The sequence below is a fragment of the Neophocaena asiaeorientalis genome, unplaced genomic scaffold, assembly GCF_003031525.2.
Source record: "Neophocaena asiaeorientalis asiaeorientalis breed wild unplaced genomic scaffold, Neophocaena_asiaeorientalis_V1.1 scaffold119, whole genome shotgun sequence".
In the NCBI taxonomy this organism is placed as follows: domain Eukaryota; kingdom Metazoa; phylum Chordata; class Mammalia; order Artiodactyla; family Phocoenidae; genus Neophocaena; species Neophocaena asiaeorientalis.
This window is the reverse complement of record NW_020175821.1, coordinates 2,890,366-2,915,105: the sequence shown is the minus strand read 5'-3', so window position 1 is coordinate 2,915,105 and position 24,740 is coordinate 2,890,366. Positions and strand designations below refer to the sequence as shown.

Sequence of the window (24,740 nt, the reverse complement as noted above, 5' to 3'; positions counted from 1 at the left end):
CACGACCTGGGGTCCTCTTCACATGAACAACAGCTGAATGTAGGTTGTAGACACCATTCTGGTAGAAAAGGAGTAAGGAATGGCCAGGGCAGTAGACTGCTTTTGTATGGGACCTCATTTTATTTTCTATTCACAAGAAATTTTAGTGCTTTCATGACCAACGAAAGCCAAGACAGTCTTAGTCTTAGTCCAGTCAATGTGGCTGGACTATTTTCTCTACCAGCACAATACTTCCTTTGCCTTCTGCTTACCTCACTCTTCTCCTTGGCTCGCTGCAGAATGCGTTCTTCAATGGTGCCCTTACAGATGAGTCGGTACACGGTAACCTGCTTTGTCTGCCCCAAGCGGTGGGCCCTGTCCATGGCCTGCTGGTCCACAGTGGGGTTCCAATCGCTATCATAAAAAATCACCTGCATAGGCAGGACGAGAATACAGCAAAAATGAGGCACTCTCAGGGCAATACTAGGAATTCTGACAGCAACCCAGCCACTCATCTATTTCAATAGTCTGATGCCAGATTTTCTTCTACGATATAAAGATGAACAGGTATCTATCTACTCATAAAACCAAGCCATTCCCTCATCTGCCCTGGGCAAAAGAGACATACTCTGAGCGTTTTTCAGGGTTTTCATTTAAAAAGAGGGAGTGGCAACAATATTAATAGTTAACACTCAGGGCTTACTATTTGCCAGTCATTGTACTACATGCTTTATGTGTAATAACTCACTTAAATCCCACTACCACTATGATTTAGGTACTATTTAAAACCCCCTTTTTATAGATGAGGAAACTGAGACACAGAGGAATAAGAGATTTTATCCAAGATCACACTGCCTAAATAAGCAGTGGGCCTGGGATGTGAGGGATGTGAAAGCCTTCTCTTTAACCATAGGCCTACCTTGTAAGAGGCAGACATGGCTTTCCTGGCATTCTCAGGTTCCCATTAACAGGGTCATTTCCTGTCTCTTGAATTCCAGGCAAGAAATGTTTAAAGGGTTCTCTGGAAGTTACTTCTAGTTTGCTAAACAGCAAACACAAACAACAACAAAATGTACTCCCCCCTCCCCTGCCCCACCAGTGAACCTAAAACCAACAGACTCCTGGGTCCTCAGCCCTGAGGCTACTATCAATACAGTAGACCTCCTAAAAGAAAGCCAGTTCAAAATGACCCCTATCTCTCATGCGTCCTCTACATTCAACCAAGTCACCAAATCCAGCCAGTGCTTCTTCAGAAACAAACCTATCCTTTCTACAGTCCACTGTCCTCCTTGACCAGGCCCTCACCACCTACATCTGGCTCACTAATGTTTCTAGACCAGCAGGCTTCTGAGATCTGTCTCTTTCTTCTTCAGTCTACTTTGGGTACCACTGGAGACCACTCCATCTCTCTGTCGATTATGCTGTTACACACCAAGTCCAAGCTCCCCTCAATAATCAGGTCCTGCTATACTAAGACAACTTCATTTTTATTCTTTCCTAACATAAAAGCACCCCTTCCCTTTTGTCAGATAGGTCTCTTTGGTATCCCTCACTTATATTACGTTTGTTTGTACTACTTCTTGCTTAAGCTGATTTTCTGACTAACAATCAATCCTTCAACTCTTCTCTGTTGATTAAGGTTCAGTTTAAGCTTCACCACTTTCAGGAAGACCTCCCTGATTTCTCTTGCCTGTAACAACGTCTCCTTTTCCTATTCCTCATGAATTCCTATTAGAAGTGACACTGGCTGAAACCTTTTGAGCACTTAAAACAGATGTGCATACATATCTCACTAAATTTTCAAAAAAACCTTATATATTTCCTTCATCTTACAAATTAGGAAGAGACTGGCCTGAGTTCACAATCCTAATAGTCTCCTTCCGCAACGTGCACTATTAGCAAAATGTTGCATCACCTATCCTAGTCCAAGTTCCCACTTAACTGCTACCTTCCAAAGGTGAGCAATTGCTTCGTGTGTATTACATATTTTAAAAATCTTCCTGTCTAGTCTTATTTGAGGACAGACACCATCCACCAGTACAAAGTAGAATTTTACAAATATTAGTCAATTGATACTAGAATCTCTAAGGTGTGATCAAAACTAGATAGAGCCTTAAAATGTAGGCTGGGGTTTCTCTGGTGGCGCAGTGGTTGAGAGTCCGCCTGCTGATGCAGGGTACACGGGTTCGTGCCCCGGTCTGGGAAGATCCCACATGCTGCGGAGCAGCTGGGCCTGTGAGCCATGGCCACTGAGCCTGCGCGTCCGGAGCCTGTGCTCCGCAATGGGAGAGGCCACAACAGTGAGAGGCCCCCGTACCGCAAAAAAAAAAAAAAAATGTAGGCTGAAGAGTGATTGATTTCTCTTGACACTGTTCCTCTAGATGCTTTTTCCCTTGCTTAACACCATTCCTAAGTAATTTATTTTCTCATTTAAAAATGGAAGCAATTCTTCTGCCATTTTCTTCAGAATTCACTTGAGGTAAAGATGGATAAAAGGCATCAGCATTTTCAATGCTCTTGCCTCTACTAATAAGGACCCCCACTGGCTCTTTCTTCTGGCGCTCCTTTTGTCTTGCTTTCATATTAGGTATAATCCCTCAGTTTTTAGTGTAGGTTAGAATCCTTGAGGAAAAAATTACAAACTGCCTGCCAAAGAAAGAAAATCATTATGAAAGCTTATTGTTAATCCACAGTGTCCACAGATCTAGGATTTGGAAGTACACAATGTTTGTCACTTGTAGAGGAGTTTAGCCACAGGATATTCTGAGCTTCAACAGGATATGAAAAATTTTAGAAAATTCAGTTTAAACTTTCAGGGAGAACAAAGGAAGAGAAGACAGAGTTAATGAAAATGAGACCTCCAGACTTCCCTGGTGGCGCAGTGGATTCCGGGAAGATCCCACATGTCATGGAGCAACTAAGTCCGTACGCCACAACTACTGAGCCTGCGCTCTAGAGCCCACAAGCCACAACTACTGAGCCCACATGACACAACTACTGAAGCCCGTGCACCTAGAGCCTGTGCTCCGCAACAAGAGAAGCCCCCTCTTGCCACAACTAGAGAAAGCCTTTGCGCAGCAACGAAGACCCAATGCAGCCAAAAATAAAATTAATCTTTAAAAAACAAAAAAGGAGACCTCCAATTGGACTGGGGGGGGAGGGTCATTATTTGCCCAACATACCTAACATGAGTTAGGTATGAGAGTTGATGTCACATCCCAAAGATAGTACCTTAGTAGTCCAAGCCTAAGGCAATGGTTCAGCATGAATTCATAATGGGGAATTCTATATTATGAATCATTTCATAGGTGTTTCCTCCATATTTACGTTTTCTTCCTGGAAGTCTCAGTGGCAACCAAACCTGATTCAACTTGGGTTCTTTTGAGATCATAAACAATAAGATTAAAGCCTAAGAGGCTTGCAATTTAAAGTCCCCCCTTCCCCCAATTTAGTGGCTATCTATCATTCAAATGGATTAAAAGAGGTGAGGAACTGGGAAGAAAGAGAGAATAAAATAAGATTCTACTTAACCCTACCCAATAAGCTATTGATGTTTAAAAAAAAAAAAAAAAAGATTCTACTTAGAAAAAGACCCAGGGAAAAAGATTATGAAATATGTGTAAGCTAGTGGGTTAAGACAAGAACAGAGAGAACTAAAAACCAAGTTCGATGTATGGTTATTATCTAACTTGACAATAAAATGAACATTGAATCAACCATGACATGAACTCAGGGAGAGGGAGTCAGGGGAGACCATGCCCATTAGAATAGGACAGAGATGACATCTTTGTTTATGGAGCTCAGTGAGACATTCTAGAGAAAATAACAATTAAAGAACTATAACAGCTGACTTAACTAGGAAAGACTAAAGCTAGTCAGTCCACAATGTGTGGCCCAACAATGACTAAGGGGAAATAAATTACTTGTCAGCACCTTTATGAAGTTGTAAACACCAAGCTGGGCGGGCACTGGGAGGGGAAGCAAGGGAAGAAGGTGAGAGCTGAGATGGGGTGGAGGCGCCTGGCTATACAGGTCAATAAGAGGGAGTTTCAGGGGATGAGGGAGTGAAATGGAAAACAGGAAAATTTAGAGGAACAACTGGAAAAAGCTGACCAACACTTGGAGGGTGGAACTCACTCTTTTTCTCCCCCAAGAGAACAGGTGGAAGTTCAGTCCCTTGGGAGGGCTGAAAGCTGCCCCATGTTGTCTCACAGGACATAAGACTTCTCACACTGTTACTAAGGGACAAAAGCTCTTCAATCTCTCTCTACACATAAACATTTAAAACAGATCTCACACAAACAAAACCAACAGTGCAGTTTATAACAATTTCTCACTAAACAATGTCAAATGCAAAGAGATCCCTACTCCAAGAAGAATACACAAAGAACACCACAGGCAGCGAGGGGCAGTTGCCATTAATTTCATGCTAAAATCATGTTTTTACTACAGAGTGAGCCAGACATAATCCCAATGTTTACAAATACACATTTATAAATGCACTCTCAATCATAAAACATTAAGTTTCTCCTGACATTTTAGGCAGACTAACCTCTCCCTTGTCCATAAATGGTTCTGGGGATCTTCCAAAGCTGAACAAATCTCAGAACAAAGGAAAAATGCCAGGCAGGCAATTAAGCTTATTGTTTCTCTAATAATACACACACAGCAAGTATAACTTAACTCCACACAAAGCTTTATCTAGCAACTCATTTAAATCTTTTGTTTTATTTACTTATTTTTGGCTGTGTTGAGTCTTCGTTGCTGTGCGCGGGCTTTCTCTAGTTGCAGTGAGCGGGGGCTACTCTTTGTTGCAGTGCACAGGCTTCTCATTGCGGTATCTTCTCTTGTTGCGGTGCGCAGGCTTCAGTAATTGTGGCGTGTGGGCTTCAGTAGTTGTGGCACACAGGTTCTAGAGCACAAGCTCAGTAGTTGTGGCACACGGACTTAGTTGCTCCGCGGCATGTGGGATCTTCCCAGACCAGGGCTCGAGCCTGTGTCTCTTGCATTGGCAGCTGGATTCTTAACCACTGCGCCACCAGGGAAGCCCACTCATTTCAATCCTGTGGTCTCATTTCTTCTGAGTATTCCAGGAGGTTCTAATTTATGAGTCCCTCAGCCCTCCCCTCAAATTTAAATGTAAATTATTTTGGAACTGGGGACTCAGAATATTCAGAGCCTCTCTCTATGCCCCAGGATATAAAGCGAATTCCTACTTCTACTCCTCTAGCTACGGGGTTAGGGGCCTACTTTGGTTCTTTCTGACTGGCAGGACCAGCTTACCTGCATAAGGCAAACTGTGAAAACCAGAAGCATGATGCAGATCTGCCCCACTCGAACCTGCTTATTTTTTGGCCATTCAAATGAATGACTAGGTGAACTATTCCTTAAGAAACCATAGGCCAAACCTGACATAGGCAGGCTGAGAAGAAGGGAAAGATATATATATATTTTTTAAATTTATTTTTTATTATTTTTTTTTTATTTATTTATTTTTTGCGGTACACAGGCCTCTCACTGCTGTAGCATCTCCCGTTGCAGAGCACAGGCTCTGGATGCGTAGGTTCAGTGGCCATGGCTCACGGGCCCAGCCGCTCCATGGCATGTGGGATCTTCCCGGACCAGGGCATGAACCCGTGTCCCCTGCATTGGCAGGTGGACTCTCAACCACTGCGCCACCAGGGAAGCCCGGGAAAGATATTTTAATCAAATGAACCAACGCTAGGCCTCCCCAGGTGACCTCATCCAGCTCCATGGCCTTAAATGTTATCTATGACCTGATGATTCCAAAATACATCTTGAGCCTCAAACTTTCTCTTAAATTCCACGCTCTACCACCTGGGTGACAATGCCACTTAATGTCTGGTTAAGAGTCTTTGAACTTAACAAACCCCAAACCAAACTCTTGATTTCCCCTCTCAAACCCGTTCCTCCCCACACCTTCCCCTTAACCAGTCGTTGGTATCTCCATCATTCCAGTTGCTCAGGTTGAACACCTTGGAGTTCTCCTTGATCCACATGATCCACATCCAATCTAGTAGTAAACCCCATTGGCTGTACCTTAAAAATACATGCAGATTCCAATTACTTCTCATCACCTCCACTGCTTCAATCCTTGTCCAAGTCACCATCGTCTTGTGTCTAATTCCTAACTGAACTTCCTGCTTCTACTTCCTTCCCTATAGTCTTCTCCACCCCACCCCCCTGAAGCCAGAAGGACACATTTAAGCTCAAGCTAAAGTTCTTCCTCTGTTCAAGTTCTTCCAGTAGCCTCCCACCTCAAAATCCTAACCATGGCCTATTAAGCCCCACACAATCTGCTTCTGCCACTCATTTTATACCACTCTGCCCTCATTCATTCTGTTACACCTACAAAGGGCTTGCTTCATTGCTTGATTATGCCAAGGATGTTCTCACCTCAGGGCTTTGTTCTGTACTTATCTCCTTTCCCTGGAATGCTATTCTTTTCTGCCAGATGCATAACTGGCTTGCTTTTCTCACTTTCTTCAGATCTTGGTTCAAATGTCACCTTATCAGAGAGGCTTTACCAGCCCATATAAAACAGCAACCCCTGACCCTGAATTGGGTTTTGAAAAACAATCAGAAAGGGCTTCCCTGGTGGCACAGTGGTTGAGAGTCCGCCTGCCGATGCAGGGGACAGGGGTTCGTGCCCAGGTCCGGGAAAGATCCCACATGCCGCGGAGCGGCTAGGCCCGTGAGCCATGGCCGCTGAGCCTGCGCACCTGGAGCCTGTGCTCCGCAACGGGAGAGGCCACAGGAGTGAGAGGCCCGCGTACCGCAAAAAGAACAATCAGAAGTTTACCAGGTGGAAGAAGACAAAGTGCCCAGGACAAAGATCTATGATGAGGGAGCTGTTAATGTAATATTATGATACAGTATGGTGGGTTCAGGAAACAAGTCAATTGTTATTACCATAACATAAATTTTTTTGTTTTTTCTTTGAAAAATGACGTCTTTGTTTCTGGACAATGCATGCTTTCTTTAACGATTAAAGCACATGTATAATGTATGTTTGAGGCCACAAAACAGGCTGTTGTAGTTAGCACAGAAATCAGGTCAGAGCCAGAATGATTTCCCTGTACCCCAATATGGGAACACTTCTTTCATCCCATCCATCCATCCACCGGACCACTGGAAGTCACAGGCCACAGGCCCTTCAGAGAGCACCGGACACAGCTTTCACCTGTACCTGCCAAGTGCCAAAGGGCACTCCAGATCCCTAGAGCCTAACAGACCCAACCCTTAGCAAACCTGCTAGTCACTGTGAAGTCAGCCCCCGACCCCATCCCCACCCCACCCCCAGCCCGTGCCCCACGCTCAAACAGTTGGAGGGCTGGCTTCAACTCCGGTGAGCTGGTTTGGGACTGGAAAGGAGGGAGAGAGCAGAGGGAGATGGTGGGAAGTAGGGAGGGTGCGCCAGCCTTCCCCTCCTCAGGTTACCGACGTCCCGGATCTCAGAGTCCGTGTCGCCGTCTTTGACCCACTGCCCCCACACTGATGGCTGGACCTGGTGGCAAGACGCCAAGTGGACCCAAATCCGGATCTAGGTGGGAGGTGATGGACTTCATCGTATGGAGAAAGGGGGGTGGGTTGGAATCTGGCGCCTGGTGAGGTGGCGAGTGGCAATGAAGATCTCCGAGTCCCCCCTCAAAATGATGGTTGCGTCGCCAGGAAATCCACTGACCCCGAGAGAGAGCAGTACCTCCCCTAGACATAGGCAGAGGCGGCCCATGCCCTGGCGCCACACTGGGCAGGTTCTCACTCTCCCAGTGCCTTGCAGGCAACTGTTGAAAGCCCCTTCTTTTCACCATTCTTCCATGCTAGGCCCCCAACCTCTCCCCGCCTCTGGAACATAAATTTTGGAAGGAGTAACAGTCTTGCAATTAGGCTGGAAAGGGAGATAAAGGCCACAAAATGAAGGGCCTTGTATGTGTAAAAGAGCTTATACTTTATCTTGTAGATGACAGAGACTCCCTGAAGAGTTTTAAGCCAGGGAGTAGCATGGTTAATAAAGAAGGGTATAAAAACTAACAGAGGAGGTATGGGGCTAGGGACTGAGACTGGAGTCCAAAAGATCAGCTAGCAGAAAGTGATGAATCTTGTACTCACATTAAGAGTAAGACTAATTGGGCCCACTGCTGCCAACTCCTAGGCAGCTGTCAGAGAGTCCCCTTTAACCTGGGAGAGAACTTTCACTTTGCTGAATTGAATCTGTGTCTGGGTCAGTTCCTACGTGCTCCTCCCTCTATTTCAAATATGCACTGGCGGGACTTCCCTGCTGGCGCACTGGTTAAGAATCTGCCTGCCAATGCAGGAGACATGGGTTCGATCCTTGGTCCAGGAAGATTCCACATGCCACGGAGCAACTAAGCCCGTGTGCCACAACTACTGAGCCTGAGCTCTAGAACCCGCGAGCCACAATTAATGAGCCCGCGCACTGCAAGTACTGAAGCCTGCACACCTAGAGCCCGTGCTCTGCAACGAGAGAAGCCACCGCAATAAGAAGCCCGCGCACCACAATGAAGAGTAGCCCTTGCTTGCCGCAACTAGGGAAAGCCCACACACGTCAACGAAGACCCAACACAGCCAAAAAACAAAACAAAACAAAACAAAAAATATGCATTGGCTTCACTCAGCTGGAGCAAAGCTTGGGATGTGAAGGGGGTTGCCGTGGGGCCTTCCAGACTACATAAATGTAATGACTGAGACCACCCACATGCTAAACAGTGTCTCAAGACCCCTAAAGGAACCAAATAACTCGTCCTCCAATCTGTGCCCAACTTCCCCCATTGGTCACCTCTTGGTATGAGGGAAGCACCCTGGTGCGGCAGGACTACCAGTCTTCACTCCTGGGTTCACGTCCTAGCTTGATCACCACCTGCCTGGCGTTCTCACACAGGTACCTGGGCCTCTCTAAGGATAACTGTGCTTGGGATGTTGAGACAAAGGCTTCCCGGGGTCAGGGGTGGAGAGGAGGGGAAGCAGGAGATCCAGAGATAAACTCAGGCCCAGTTCCTGGGGGCTGTGCAGAGACACAGGAGAGGAATATCAACCAACCCTGGTGGGGAACAAAGGTGCCAGAGAAGAAGCTACTGCCCCCTGGGAAGCCCCTAAGAGTTTCCACCCCTCTTCCAGCCATGCCTCCAGGACACAGCAGGGCTGAACCAGTGCAAGGCTCTGGAGTACTTCCTCCCCAATGGGCTCTTCCTCCTCTGAGGCTCCCAATCCCCAACTCTGGCCCTTCAATTCACATCATGTGTGAATTTGTTTTCACCCGCCCTGGGAATCCAGAGCCTTCCCTGGACTCCCATCCCCAGCTTTCCCACAGCAGCAGAGCTGAGCACAGAGCCAGGCAGACAAGGCCTAGGGGAAAGGAGGGGTATTTGGGGCCCAGTATAAATAGTGAAGTCCTGGACCTGGCTCTCTCATTTGGGGCTACAAGGGTCACAGGATCCCTGAGGGCTATTAATGTGCAGGCACTGGGGTCACATGTTCCTAGGTGACATTTCACAACCATGAGTGAAGGAAAGATTATTATATTCATTTTACTGAGGAGGAAACTATGGTTTAGAGCAGTCAAGCAACTGTTTCACTTTCACACAGTGAACAGCAGAGCTGGGATTCAAACCCAGGTCTCATTTCTCTAATTTGAAGAAACCCCAAAACTATGGAATCCGCCCTCTATCACACACAAACTGACAACCAAAATAATTCATCAAAAAAAAAAAAAAAAAAAAAAAAAAAAAAAAAAAAAAAGAGTATGACTAACTGGGACAGTATGCTTGAAAACTAGAGTAGAGAACCAAGGGGCAAAGAGAAAGGTTGCTGATATGACACCAAGTGAGCTACCTCATCAGAGAACCCACAAGAACAACACTACCACCAATGACTGCCTTCTCTTAAGATGACTGAGGCTGATGATGTGCACATAAGATACAGAATCTACCCAGTTATGTCTCCAGCAGTCCCCAGGCCCTGGAACCGTGTCCCAGCATGGTTAATTGGCTGAAGTGGTTTAGATGCCGAGGAAGGTACAGCTGAATCCTATGGTTGATATTCTACTTGGTGATGTTACAGAATCTGTTTTTCATTCTTGAAGGCAGGCAGTTCTACAGTGTAGCAGTTAACAAGGAGAAAGAATGAACACAGCCTAGAAGTGGAACCTGAGAAACAGGGGACCTAGTTCCAGCTCTACTGTTGTGAATTTATTCAAGCTTCTTCACCTTTGTACTTCATTCATTTCTCCATGACCCTCCAGAGTTTGCATCCTCCTCATATTTGTGGGGATTCTGATGCTCTGTATTTCGCAGAGAGGTACCACAACAATCACATTAAATGACATTTGCAGAATCATGCCTTCTACAAAACAATTTCCCATTTATGCATTTTTATGTGTCAGGGTTACTGATATTGTTTTTAAATATATTTGTAACCTGGGAATAAATCTGAGATACAAAAGGAATGCTCTTTTCTTCTCCCTTTCAGATGCTGAAGTATTCCTCCAAGAAGATTGGGCATAAAAGGATAGATAATTTGATGGGATGTCTTTTTATTTTATTTTTTAAATCACCAATTTCATTGCTCTCCAACCATGTTTATAAGTTCGGGATACAAAAATATGAGTTTTTCCTATGATGGAATAATGCATAAGAGTAATAAAACAACTTTTTGATTTGTTCACTTATAGCTCCTAAAACAAACACATCTGGTTAGTTGAGTTGACTGGGTTTTTTTTTCCAGTTTGTTTATTCACTGACATATTCCAAGTGTTTAAAACACTATCAGACACATAGGAGGCATTTACTAAATATGTGTTGAATAAATGTGTAAGAAACTTAGAATAAGAGAAGGGAGAGAAAAGCCCAAAAGGAAAGCTAAAATGTTCCAGTTCCAGGCAAAGTGCCACTATTGTCTTTTAACACAACAAGAGACAAAGAAATAAAAAGTCTGTGACATATAATAAAGGATAAGGCCAACCGAACAACGTATTTATAGTAGAAAAACCACATATCCAGTGTATTTTTGTGCTCTTGTTACTTACTGTATCTGCCGCAGTCAGATTGATACCCAGTCCTCCAGCTCGTGTACTTAGCAGGAACACAAAAATGTCATTCCTGCAGAAGAGGGAGGGATATTTTAAGAGGAAAAAATGAAAAAGAAAAATGGCATGTGGCAAAAGAGAGGGATCTCTGGACAAAGAACAGTGTCTAGGCCTAGAAAGAGTTTTGGTGGTTACCCAGACCTGATCCAGGTTTCTCTGACACACTGTACAAAGGTGCTCTGTTGCTAAAATCAAACCATGGTAGTCACCTTCCAATTTGCAGATAAACTCTTGCTGCCCACTAATATTGACTGATAGGGAATATAATTATAAACATTTGGCAAATGTAACAGAAAAATATGCTATGGAAGTAGAGACCTCTCTTTCTGTAACAGTCATATTTTTAGCAAGTCAAACTATTCCCAGTTCATACAGAGGGGACAAATAAGTCAGTATTTCCTGGTGTTTCCCCAAAGAATCATGACTTCCAATAATCTGGGAACTAATGATTTTAACTCCAAAGCACTAAAATTCATATGAAGAAAGTTAGTCCCAGAAAAATGACCCGAGGTCAGGAATAAGACTCAGGTTATGACTTCTAAGTATTACGTTGAAGTTAGGATCAATCCATGAAGACAGGCTGAAATTAAAGTACTTTTTGACAAATGCCAACATAACCCTTAACAGAAACAAGACAGTTTTCTCATTTTCCCTCTACATCCTACATCCTATTAAAGAAACCCAGAATTACAAATAAATCAGTAGTGCCACTGTCATTCATTCAGGCAGCAAATATTCACTGAATATCTTCTAGGAACAAGGGCATGCCAGATCACAAAGAGCAGTCTTCAACTGTAAGATTTATCTATGTATACACATACAACTAGGGGCTTGGTTTGAGCCCAGTTCCTGCAGATAACATAAATATATTTCAAGACTATCTTGCATTTTCATGTTCCTGCCACCTGAGGTTATTTTCCAGAACACTTCTAAGGGAAAGGGACTGCCTTATACTGGTAAACAAACTTTACAGCCCTCTAAATCAAGCTGCTCACCCCCTTTCTCTATGACTATAATGAAGAATAAAAGTAGAAATTCATTTATATCAGTGTTATTCAAATTGCAGGTCACACCTATCATTGGTTAGGTCACACCTATCATTGGTCATGAAATCAGTTTGGTGAGTCTGGACCACATAAATTAAAGAAAGAAATAGAACAGGTTAGAAAATATTATAATACAACAAAGGTCATAAGGATAAGTATTGTTTTGTGATTTCAGATATGGTAGATATGTATTAAATCCCAATGTAAGATGAATTTTATTCTGTGGGTTCCAGTTTAAAAAAAAATAAAGAAAAAAGAAACACACTGACATCAGGATGCTCTCATCCCTTGATGCTGTTCTTCCTTGGTAAAGTCACTTGGCTGCTAAAGGTCTGTTCCCTATGCTATAAAATGAGGATGCTCTGAATATAGTTGAAGTGACTAAATGATGACATATCAATGTCAAACATGAATACCAGTGAAGGAACTATTCTGAAATAAGTATCCTGGTTAATCCCTAAGCTGGGTAGGTCCTAGTAGAAATCTGTCCATTAATTTGCTTTCAATTAAACACAGCTTTCCTAGAGGCAGACATGGATAACAGATCATGTTTGGAGGCTTCTTGTAGGGCATAATTCCAAAAGTATTGTACTCTCATGAAAGTTCTGCTCGTTTATCCTTGAATTTTGTCATAAAGTTTAATATTTCAGAATTTTATTTATAAGATGTCATCTTTCACAGTTAAATCATAAAGGGCAAACCAAAAAGTTAAAAGGCATCTGCCAGTTTACAAACACATTTTCCCATAGATATAGGATGATATAAATGGAAGCTTGATACCTCACAGCCCATGGGAGAATATTTAACCACAATAAGGTTTCAAATAAAAATTGATGTAGCCTTCCAGGGCCATACTAATCTCTATAGAAAAATCCTTCCCACTCTGGCCTTAGGAAGATTGCTCAGTCCCATACATCTCTCTTTCCTGCTCTGTGGACACAGAGGCAGGGGTCAGAGGCTTCTCTCCGATATCTGTGTAAGAGCTGATGGAGTCACCCGATGCCTAGGACTTTTTGTTGGTGTGGGGATGGGGGAACAGGGATGGCACAGGGAGGGAGACAGAAGGCAGCTGGGATCTATAGTAAAAGAGTAGAGGCAAAAAGATGGGTCATTTCCATAGTCTGGACAGTCAGAGAGGTAAGTCCCCAGATGTGGTAATCATTCACAAACAAGGACTATATACAGAAAAAAACACTAGAGAAAGGAATATAGATAAAAATAAATTAGTAGCAAAACTTAGAAACATTAACGGTGGAAAATGTTTTTTGGGGGATATTAACTATTTATTGAGAAGATGCTTTTAATGATGAGGTAGATGGTAAGTAGCAACGTTTGGCTGCATTCAGTGTAATTTCATCATACTGTAATGGAAAAATAAGGATTATGGGAACCCTGGGTGATTAAAAATCAAGGAAATTAGTGTCCATCCTGGATCACACTGTTGGATCATATGTAAACAAAAACACATCTAAACTGAACTGTTGAGAAGTTCCTTTCTACTTAATAGATCTAGTATTGATAATGTGAATTAATGTTTTGGGAGCTGACTAAAAGGAAGAAAACAGAATCCCAGAAGGCAACATGATGGTCTGGGTGCCCTCTAGGGGGCTATAAAGGAATCTCAACTCAGGGTCTCTTGGAAGGGGCCATAGAGACCAGGTTTCAGGGGTCTGTGAAGGAGCCTATGAATCATGTAGCAAAGACATGCCTAAGTCTCACTCTTACTCTTCTTTAGTTAATGGCCCCTGAGGCTACTATACAACAAAATACTCAAATAGTGCTAGGTACCTAGCTGACTGCAGTGAAGACTTGCTGAATGACTGAAAAAGAGCCAGAATTAAAGATACTGGAGCTTTATACTCTCACCAAGAAGGAAAAATCCACACTACACTCATTTTTTCTCATGTTTTCCAAATGGTCACCCGAGTAATCAGATAATCAGGGGGATCCATTTGGCAAACGTCATGGGGTAGGAGGAAGGGAAGCAAAGGCCAAGGCAACCCAGAGCAAAGATCTTGTGAATGGCTTCTAGGATTAGGCACTGGTCACGTGTTCTGAATGTTGCCCAGTCAGGACATCCTGGCCAAACAGTCTTTAGTCTCAGTCAGACTCTTTCCTGGAAGGATCCCTCATAAATAAATCTTGTATAAAGGGAATGTAAATGGCTTTTTATAGGAGTTCTTGTTTACTCTGGCTGACCTTTGAGCCACAGGGCTTTCCAGTTGAAACTACAATTTTTTCTTTTGATGTCTTTTCATTAATAATAATGAAAATATTTGGCAAGTCATGCTTTTTTATTTTCAAAAACACCTGTCTTTTTCTCTATATTGGGCTACTGTTGCCATTCAAATTTGTAAATTTAGATACCATTTGGAGGGACCTGCCTGACAAGCTCCTAATCAGCATAGGCACAGTTCAGATTCTATATGTGAGAGGTAGGAGATTATTTCCTAGCCACAATCCTAACTCTACCATCTAGCTCATGTGTAGGAAGGGAAGAAGACTTTAGTCTGTTTTTTCATTTTACCTAATATTAGATGCAGATGAAGGTGTTAAAACGATTGTTACTCAGTATCTAAATAAAACTCATTGCTCCCTAAGTAATTCTTAGAAGTTGTAGAATTTGGATGCTCAAGTAGGTTTTCCAGGAAAGCAAAAAAACAAGATATTTACTAAGCAGATCTAGTATAATTTAATGGTGAAAATACCCTCTTTTAAAGCTAAGCTTTTCAAGACTAATGTGTGCTACTGTGATTGCCCAAGTAATCACAAGTTAAATAAGAGATTTTAGAAGTAGTAAATTAGACACATCTACTGATTTTTTTCCACTAAAAGGTCACTGTAAAATGTGGTGAGCCCTGGATCTCACAGTCCAGTTTTCTGGGAATTGCTTCAGCTAGAAGAAAAATTGTAGCTCTACAACTCAGAAGCCAAAACTGTTAGAAGTCAACATAATACAGCTCTGATTGGACTCTAAACCAGTAGAATTTTCTACAAAGCAATATGATAATATGCACAGTCTTAAACATTCATATTCCTTTACTCAATAATCTCTCTTGTTTGGATCTATATTAAGAAAATAATCTAAAATGATGACAAAGCTTTGTAACAAAGATACTCAAGATTTTAACAACAGAAAGGTGGTATATCCAATGTAATGGAATATTGATCATTAAAAATAATGATTACAATGACTTTTTTTAATGATATGTGAAGACCTTTATGATATACTGTTAAGTGGAAGAAATGAGGATACAGTCATCTCTACAATATGGTATCAACATATAAATCTAACTACATACACACATCAAAGACAAGAGGAATAAACCAAAATGTTAACAGTGATGGGATTGTGGGTGATTTTTACTTTCTTCAACAAATATTTCTCAAATTTTCCTCAACAGGCATTTTATATAATATACAATGACCCCAACTGTTACTGGCAAAAAAAAATTAGCTTTGCTATAAATGAGATTCTCAAATGTACAATATCGAACATATTAGTGGAAAAAAACACAAACAGTAATAGGCAAAAGATCTATTACTTAATGGCTTTTCTTCTAACACACAACTCATGCTGCCTCATACCAATGTGCCCAAATCACTGAAGTGCTGGCATTCCTGGAAAAAACATAGGCACCCTGGGGGAAACATACAGTCTATAGATCTTGTATGTAAGATTCTTGTCATTTGGAGCTCTGAAGGTTGGACTAGATAAGGACATAGTGAAATGTAATTCATTTGATTTCAAAATCAAGGAAAGATAAAGATCAGCTGGTAAACTTTTTTTGGGGGTGGGGAGAGGTGCACACAGTATGGAGTGCTAGGAGGCACTACTATGATTATACATGTCTCACTCAAATAATCAATTTAAGAATCGGTCGAAAGATTCTGCTAGGTAAGAAGCTAAGTTAGGTCATCTACCACCTGCTTCAGGTAACAAACTAAAATAGGTCTAAAGCAGCTCTTCCCCTCCACTGTTGGTCAAACAGGCACCTGAATGCAGAAGTAGTTTCAACCTAGGAGTTATTGGTCTCAGTATATACTGCAAACCAAAACATCAGGATGTATCTCCTTACCCATGCTGTGTTATAAAGGACCGTGCAATAGCAAAAATTCTCAATCAGAGGATATTCTATGTTGAACTACGGATTTGTTTTATGCTGAAGTAAAACATGCTTTAAAACTGAAATGAAAGAAACTAAAAATTGCAACCTAAATACAAATGGCTATGTGCTTAATTTTCTACCCAAGAATTCCAAAGTTAAATATTAACAGACTACACAATTAAAGACCAAAAATTCAGAATTGTTCTGACTTACAGAACATTAAGATCTTACTCTATTCCTTAGTTCTCCAGGTCTAAGGAAAATTAAGGGTGGAGTTCAGGAGACCTGTCACTAGCAGACGCCAGCTTTCTCCTTGGAGAGAGCAGTAAGCAGACCCTGCTTATTACAATGAGAACCTGCACTTGGGATAATTACGGCTCTGTAGGCCATCAGCATCCAGCAGGCAGTATCTGAAACTTCACAGGCTCGTTATCAGGTGGGAGGAGTACTATCACTGAGAGCTGCCAGAGGAATAGACCGCACACTACTGCAATCTGTCATACTGCACTGTACTACTACAATATTAGAGGGAAAGCAGGAAAAAGGAGGTATTTTTCTTTAAACTTATACAAAATGAAATGGGTAAGCAAAAACAAAAAGGAAATCAACTGTACGTCAATACCCAGAGATAGCCATTGTTAACATTTAGGAATATAGCCTTGTGGACTTTTTTCTATGTACATATTATTCACATAAGGATCCTGGTTCATACTCAGAAATCATTTCTTTTATTGCCCAAAGAAACAGGCACTGATTTGGCACTAAAATTACCAACTATTCATTTCCTCTCTCTTTCACAGACACACAAATCTAAACCACTATAAGCAGATCTAGCTACCTCATAAAATAGCAGAAATTATATCATGATTGCTTAACAATCTGAGATGTGTTGGTCTTTCTTTTAACTCACCATCTCAACTAGAGGAAAATCAAATGACCATTTTTGTAATTCCTATTAACATTACCTGGTCTGAAAATCAGCAACCATGTCCCGCCTCTCTGAGATCTTGGATGAGCCATCAAGCCTCATGTAGGTATGCTTCCTGTAAACCACATATTCCTGCCAATCAGAGTAAAAAGATATAATAAGTTTGATACAAATTACTGCATTCTAATTTCCACAAGCATCTACCCACCTCATCCATATTGGGGGCAAGTCATTCTATCCAGAATGAGGAGAAAGCAATCTCAGAAGTATAGGAATTTGATTCGTAAATGAGTTTATTGTCAGCGTGCGAAAATAGAGGGTACCCTGAAGATTACAACAACTCTCAATTTCATCTTAGAAACTAATCTTATTCCTGCAGATTTCTGTAGGTTTTGTAAAAAAACAAACTAAACAAAACGAAATCTGTAAACCAAAATGGCTTTTCAGTCACTAACCAGATGTCTCTCATGGCTATGGAATAGCCAGTTTTCTTTCAGCAACACCCACCCCAATGGGTTTCTCTCCAGCAAATTCTTGCTGACCAAAGTCCTTGAATTTACAACCTAAGCTCCCTTCTCCCAGCACAGCATACATCACTGTTAAGGGAGGCCTAAGCATCAGAATGAACAGAAGACAAGGTAACTTTCCATGGCAGAGAATGTTCTTGGCATTATCTGTAAGAGGAATTAAAACTTTTAAGAATGGAGAAGAGATTTCAAGAGATAAAATAGAGGGGATGTATCTCCATTCTTGGAAGCTGCAATTCCTCTTACAGATATGTCCAAATGAGCACTGATTTCCTTTCTTTACCCCAATTATATGGATTATGTTTCAAAAAGTCCACTTGCAGAGGGACTGTTACCAAAACCTAATACAGGGACTTCCCTGGTGGCGCAGTGGTTAAGAATCCGTCTGCCAATGCAGGGGACACGGGTTCTAGCCCCAGTCCGGGAAGATCCCACATGCCGCGGAGCAACTAAGCCCGTGTGCCACAACTACTGAGCCCACATGCCTAGAGCCTGTGCTCCACAAGAGAAGCCACCGCAATGAGAAGCCTGTGCACTGCAATGAAGAGTAGCCCCCGCTTGCTGCAACTAGAGAAAGCCCACGCGCAGCAAGGAAGACCCAAGGCAACCAAAAAATAAAAAGCTAATACAGCTGCCTATTTGTAAGAAACACCATGAAGCAGTTTTTTCAGTTCAAAGAAACCTTTTTCCTATTGAAAAAGACTAATCATTTCTACATTTGGGAGATGTTTCTATTAATTAGTTTTCTGTGGTCGAATGTTCTTCCACTGTAGTATCCTCATTATGGACCTCTTATACCTGGCTGGGTACTTCAGCACAGAAGGTTGTTACAGTTTGTTATGACTGGTATAGTGTATGTGGCAGCACTCTTAGAGCAAGTTGATATGTGTGTGTGTGTGTGTGTGTGTGTGTGTGTCTCATTATGGACCTCTTATACCTGGCTGGGTACTTCAGCACAGAAGGTTGTTACAGTTTGTTATGACTGGTATAGTGTATGTGGCAGCACTCTTAGAGCAAGTTGATATGTGTGTGTGTGTGTGTGTGTGTGTGTGTGTGTGTGTGTGTGTGTGTGTGTGTATATATATATTTCTTTTTCTTCCTTTTTGCACTATTTCCTTCTGTCTCCAGGTGGTTCTTTAAGGGCTTTGGTAATCACAGGGGGGGCAGAAAGTATTCAGTTAAAGCAAGCTTCACATTTAGTGGTAGAGCCCTATAATGGGAATGGGTTAATGGCAGAAGAGTAGGGGGTGTTTGGATGAGGAATACAGGAAAGAAGACGAAAAATGACAGCATGATGATGGTCTTTAGAGGCTCACTATACCTGGGCAACTAATCCAATCTGGAGATGTTGCCATCCAGAACAACAAAATACCTAGATTATAGAGAGACAGTCCACAGATTTGAACTTTAACCAAAAGGTGGGTTTCCTGCATAGGCACTGCACTCTTTTGCCTTTTGAACCAGAACTTCCAACTTTAGTGACAGGACTGATGAATGAACCTTCTTGTAGATCTTGCTGTTCATATCATTTATATATCAAGGTCAGAACAACATTAGAGATATTAATCCTAGGCCATAATCAAACCAACACTGATCATAGACAACCTGTTACTGAGGCAACGGAAGTGAATCTTTCCCATTTGCTGCTTTAAGCCTTTGCTCTCTCACCCAGGGGAATAGTGGGATTTCAGAAGGCTTAGTTGAGTTTAGATCCTATTTCAGTAAATAGCTTCAAAACAACAAGTAAATGGACATGGAAACAGCAGTGAAAAGCAGAACAGAGGAATAGCTATATCCTGACAATACAGAAAAACATCTATAAGATAAAGACTGAGCTAAAAAGGCAATTCAGTATTTCTTTCATTCACAAATTCTGGCTACACCAAAGCTATCCTAGACATCTCTCTAGAACTCTAGGCTATTTGGGAAAGATAGTTAATTTAATCAAATGCTCATCCGGAAAGAAAAGCCTTATTTTTTCCAATTGTTAATTTCAAGAACTGTTCCATTCTTAGTTCAGTTCTCCTATGATCCTAAAAACACCTAATGATTTAACATAAAATGTAATTCTATTTTTTAAAATAAAAAGACAAATTCTAACAACAAATGATTTGATAGTAGTCATAGCATTTTTGAAAAGTTAGTTTAAAAATCTATTTAAAAAAATCTATCCCCACTTAACGATCTCTATATCAAAAAGTTTTCTAATGGTTTTCTAATATCTATCTTAAGAGTCTTGCTTCATATATTCTTTTCAAAGCCAGCAGCTGAGACTGGTTAATTAGTAACTATTTGCTGAGTTTTGCAGTTAAATGTCTTTTATTTCTAAACAAACTTTATTTATTTATGACTGCGTTGAGTCTTCTTTGCTGCTCATAGTGTTTCTCTAGTTGCGGTCAGCGGAGGCTACTCTGTTGCGGTGCGCAGGCAGGCCTCTCATTGCAGTGGCTTCTCTTGCTGTGGAGCACAGACTCTAGGCTCGCGGACTCTAGAGCACAGGCTCAGTAGTTGTGCTGCATGTGCTTAATTGCTCCACAGCATGTGGGATCTTCATGGACCAGGGCTCGAACCCATGTCCCCTGCATTGGCAGGCGGATTCTTAACCATTGCACCACCACTGAAGTCCCTTAAATGTCTTTCAAGGATGGCACAGCATTCTCATTCATCCCCCAATAGTCTGATAGTCTGTAAGTAATTCACTCCCATGCCTGAGGACCACTTCTGGATGACTACTGCTTGCTGGATGACTTTACTGTGTTTTGTAGGAACCGTGTCATGTTAGCACTCCTGTGCATTAAGAAGGGCTTATGGTACAGAAAGGCCAACTGTTACCCAGTTCTTCCTGACACTTGGCACTCTGTAGAAACCAAGGGCATTTCTAACCCAAGTCTACTCGGGTTATTTAGGAAAAGCTCAGAAAATGATCCATCAGTATGATTAAATTTCTTGGAACCTTGTAAACCAAGAATTCCTTTCCACTTAAAGCAGCGAAAAGAGAAACCAAATGTAGACCTTCCCCTCCCAGAAGTCTCATAATTTAGTATCCTCCCTTAATTAAATAAATATGAACACCAGTATTCTCAAGTGGATCAATAACCACTAACCAAAGTAAGCTCTAATTCTGCTTGAACTAATAAAATAAAAATTATGGCTTTTAACATTTAGGAAGTCTTTAGACCCATACAGTTCTAGTAGATACTATTTTTAAAAATTATTGAAGAAGTCAAAGGGGTTATGGTCAAGATGTACTCTTGGCATCTGAGTAGTGATTTTCAGCCGGGATTAAAATTCCTGGGTCCCACCCCAGGAATTCTGACTCTGTAGGTCTGGGTTAGGGCCTAGACCGGTTTATTTTTAAAAAGCTCCAAAGATGACTGCAATAGACACCCTATTTCTAGAGCTAAGAACAACCACTCCAGAGGGAAGGCAGGGCAGGGTCCCTTAGAATCATGCTATCTCAGCATGGCTCTCAGATGAGCAACACATGAAGTCTGTTAGAAATGCAGAACTGAGGGGCACACCCCATATCTAGTAAATCGAAATCTGCATTTAAGAGGTGTGACTTGTAAGTACATTTACACTGTTATAGAACATACCCTTATGCTATTTCTAAAGCACTGGAACACTTTTTTCAAGAAAACTCTTATATGGAATCCCTCTAATATAAAATAGATTTAAAAAAAAATTACTATTCTAGCTAACAAAGAAGGGTAGGGAGTCCAGGCCCCACCTGTTTAATGTCTACACCTAGGTCTCCTGTCCTATACCCAACCCCATCAGTTGAAAACCCACTGTCTTAGAATACAAATTGAGAAGACAGGTCAGTTCTGGAACACGTCCCTAAGTCCTACTTTTTAAGCAGTAGCATGTGAACAGAGCTATTAGCATAACTCAAAATAGTTTCAGCAAGTGCCTCTCAATCCTTTAAAGTATACTAAATAAAATCAAACATTCACACACCCAGGGGCGTAAAACAAAGGGTCTAGGTTCACCTTGCAGTAGTGATAATGATGATGACTAGCATTTACTGAACATTTACTAAGTGACAATCACTATTCTGTGTATTTTACCTGGTTTTGCTTATCTAATCCTCACTATAGCCTTTCAGGTAGGTGTTATTATTGTCACTCCCATATCTTACAGATGTTAAGCAAGGTCTCTAAAGTGACACAGGCAGTAGGCATGGAGCTAGGATGGGAACTCAAGTAGACTAGATCCAGAGCCTTTAGCTTAACCCCTCCACCTACTGCTTCCCAGACAGAACAGAAGCTCACTACCACTAGCGGAAAAAAAGGGGAGGGAGAAGCCCCACAAGGTTCTTAATATATTATGACTATAATGATGAAAGGGTAACTGGGCACTTGAAAAAATAAAGGCAAATGTTTATATATCCCTAATGCAAACCTTCCATTCTGAGACTTCTTCTCTATTTCAAAGTTGTCTCTGATGTTCATTTTAACCCAATTTCACTGTCACAAAAAAATTTGAGGGGAAGACTCAGTATGATCCACAAAGCTGCAGACCTAGTGTAACTTTATTTTCCTGGACACGCCCTTTCCATCTTTGGTGTATATCACCAGCAAAAAGTGAGGCTCCCCTCAAGGTCTATTACAACTTCTGTTTTGTCCAAGCAAATTGCACCAAGTAAGTGAAATATGATAGTTATCCTTCCCTTATCTAATATAGAGCCCTCTGGAGCAATCACAAAGCATTCATGGGCCCACCATAATCTGCCTTCACCCTACTTGTTATTCCCCTTTCTTCTAAACCATATGCTCCAGTTACGCTAAACTATTCCCCACTGCCCAATGTCTTGTACCTTCCCATGTCTGTGCCTTTTTACATCTGGCTTCCTTAGTCTGGAGATGCCCTTTTTCCTCACGGTTGAAATTCTATTTAAGTTCAGTTCATATGTCACCGTATGTGAAGCCTTCCCGAAGTGACCCAGTTGGAAATAAATGTATCATCCCTCCTGCTATCTTCAGCTCTCTTTATGCTTTATTTTTGACATTAGTATCAGGGTACACTTGACAGTTATTTGTGTGAGACATATATATACATACATACATAAATCCTTCACTAGATTCATCTCTTAAAGTCAAAGACCACATTTAACTGGTATTTACCTCTGCCTAGCACAGTGCCTCGCTCATAGTTGACATGAAAAAGAAATGGACTAAACAGAATAAATATAGTGTGGTTGTAAGCAAACACATTTATTTCTATTACTTCTAAGACCTAATGAAAATGCTAGTTAACAGTGACCCCAATTTGCTTTTCATTCCACGGAGCAGTTTTAAAATACTCAGTTTCCCTGTATGTTCAGAATCACAGCTCCCAAAGGTTACTTGGAGTTCTAAGAAAAGCCAGCCCATAAATGATAGAATGTCTGTTTGGGATGAATCCTTCCCCAGTGAGGTACTTGCTGACTAGGCAAGTTACACAACCCAGCGTCTCAAATATCATCATTAGCTATGGATTATCTGTATTTAATTCTGTGTTGCATTATTTTCATATATTGGTGTAGTGCAAGATTTGTCTGGGTTTCAGTACTTAACAATCACACATACAGCACCAGTTGGCTGACCCTTTCCAAGTATTTCTGTATCGCATAGAAAATACTGAGGCTTATTTCCTTGAACGACAGACTCAGTTGCTTGATGCAATAGGAATGAATCTCAAAAGAGATGACTCAGAGATAATGTAAGTCATCTGTAGTGAGTTAAAAGCTCTCTGCAACTACTAAACTATAGGGAGGGATGGGGAGTATCCCAAACTATAGGGTAAAATGGTGGTGGTGGGAAAAATTTTGTCTGACATCCAGCTGGATGCCACCATCCCAAAGGCATAGGGGCTATGTCTGTGTCCACAGTACCCCCATCAGGCAAGACCCTGTATGTGACTCAGGAAATAAAAATAAACTTTTAACATAACTTAGTGACCTGTGATATCCTCCCTTATTTATGTCCTTGACTTCTGCCCATGGCACACTAAAAATTCCTGGCCCTGGAAATTAAGTAGTCCCCTTTTTAAATCCCCTATCTGGAAATACTATTTGGATACCATGGGACAAGATGAAATATTTCTGAATATAGAATTCTATTTGGAAGAAGATCTGATATATTCACTTGAAATTTAAATTAAAGTCAGATTTTTGCCCAAGAGAAGGAGGCTATCAATCACTTTAGAAAATACTGAGCAAATACAAAGTGCTTAGAACTAGTATTTTCACAAAATGGAATCCTGGCCATACAAAAGTGTGTGAAGTTTTACTATCTCTTAGTTCTTCTGAGTCACAGAAACAGAAAAACACATAGCCAAGGCTAAGGCACAGAACCAAAAAAACCCAAAAAGCTGTTAGATAAAAGAGATGCTGACACGCTCCACAGCTACACAGCACAGCTTCAACAGTCCCATGTGAGCTCAAATTCCTGCTCTATTGGAAGTTTTTCTTCCATCTTTGATATACAGGGTACAAGATGTCAAGGGAAAAAGAGAATCCTGAAAACATTTTTTTTAATCTAAAAAAACAAACAAGCAAACAAAAACCACAACACTCTGAGAATGAAGAAGCAAGGGTCAAGGTATTTTTTTAAATTAATACTAGGTCATGTTTTAAAGTGGAACATGGCTCTAATGAATGTTTACAATGAAAGCTTCCATCATGAAAGTGACTGAAAAACCCATAATACTCTTTGAAAAGATAATGAAAAGTAGACCTAATCCTGCACTGTCCTAAAATCCACAATACATTTACATTTCTATAAATGATTAGACAAATATTAAACATTGTGGGCACTGTAATTCTATGCCCACAAAATATATTTGGAGGGGCTTCCCTGGTGGCGCAGTGGTTGGGAGTCCGCCTGCTGATGCAGGGGACGCAAGTTCGTGCCCCGGTCCGGGAGGATCCCACATGCTGCGGAGCAGCTGGGCCCGTGAACCATGGCTGCTGAGCCTCCGCATCCGGAGCCTGTGGTCTGCGATGGGAGAGGCCACGGCAGTGAGAGGCCCGCGTACCACAAAAAA

At 41.5% G+C, this 24,740-nt stretch overlaps 1 protein-coding gene across 2 annotated transcripts in view; it reads right to left on the bottom strand.

Annotated features, from left to right (window-relative positions):
- INO80 (INO80 complex ATPase subunit) overlaps positions 1–24,740 on the bottom strand; it is a 101,864-nt gene that overhangs the window by 9,465 nt on the left and 67,659 nt on the right. For both annotated transcript variants that reach the window (XM_024732421.1, XM_024732422.1), the window contains exons 27-29: positions 17,222–17,316; positions 11,042–11,114; positions 252–410 (exon numbers count right to left, since the gene is read on the bottom strand). In XM_024732421.1, the coding sequence (XP_024588189.1) occupies positions 252–410; positions 11,042–11,114; positions 17,222–17,316 (327 nt within the window). The remainder of the gene's footprint in view (positions 1–251; positions 411–11,041; positions 11,115–17,221; positions 17,317–24,740) is intronic.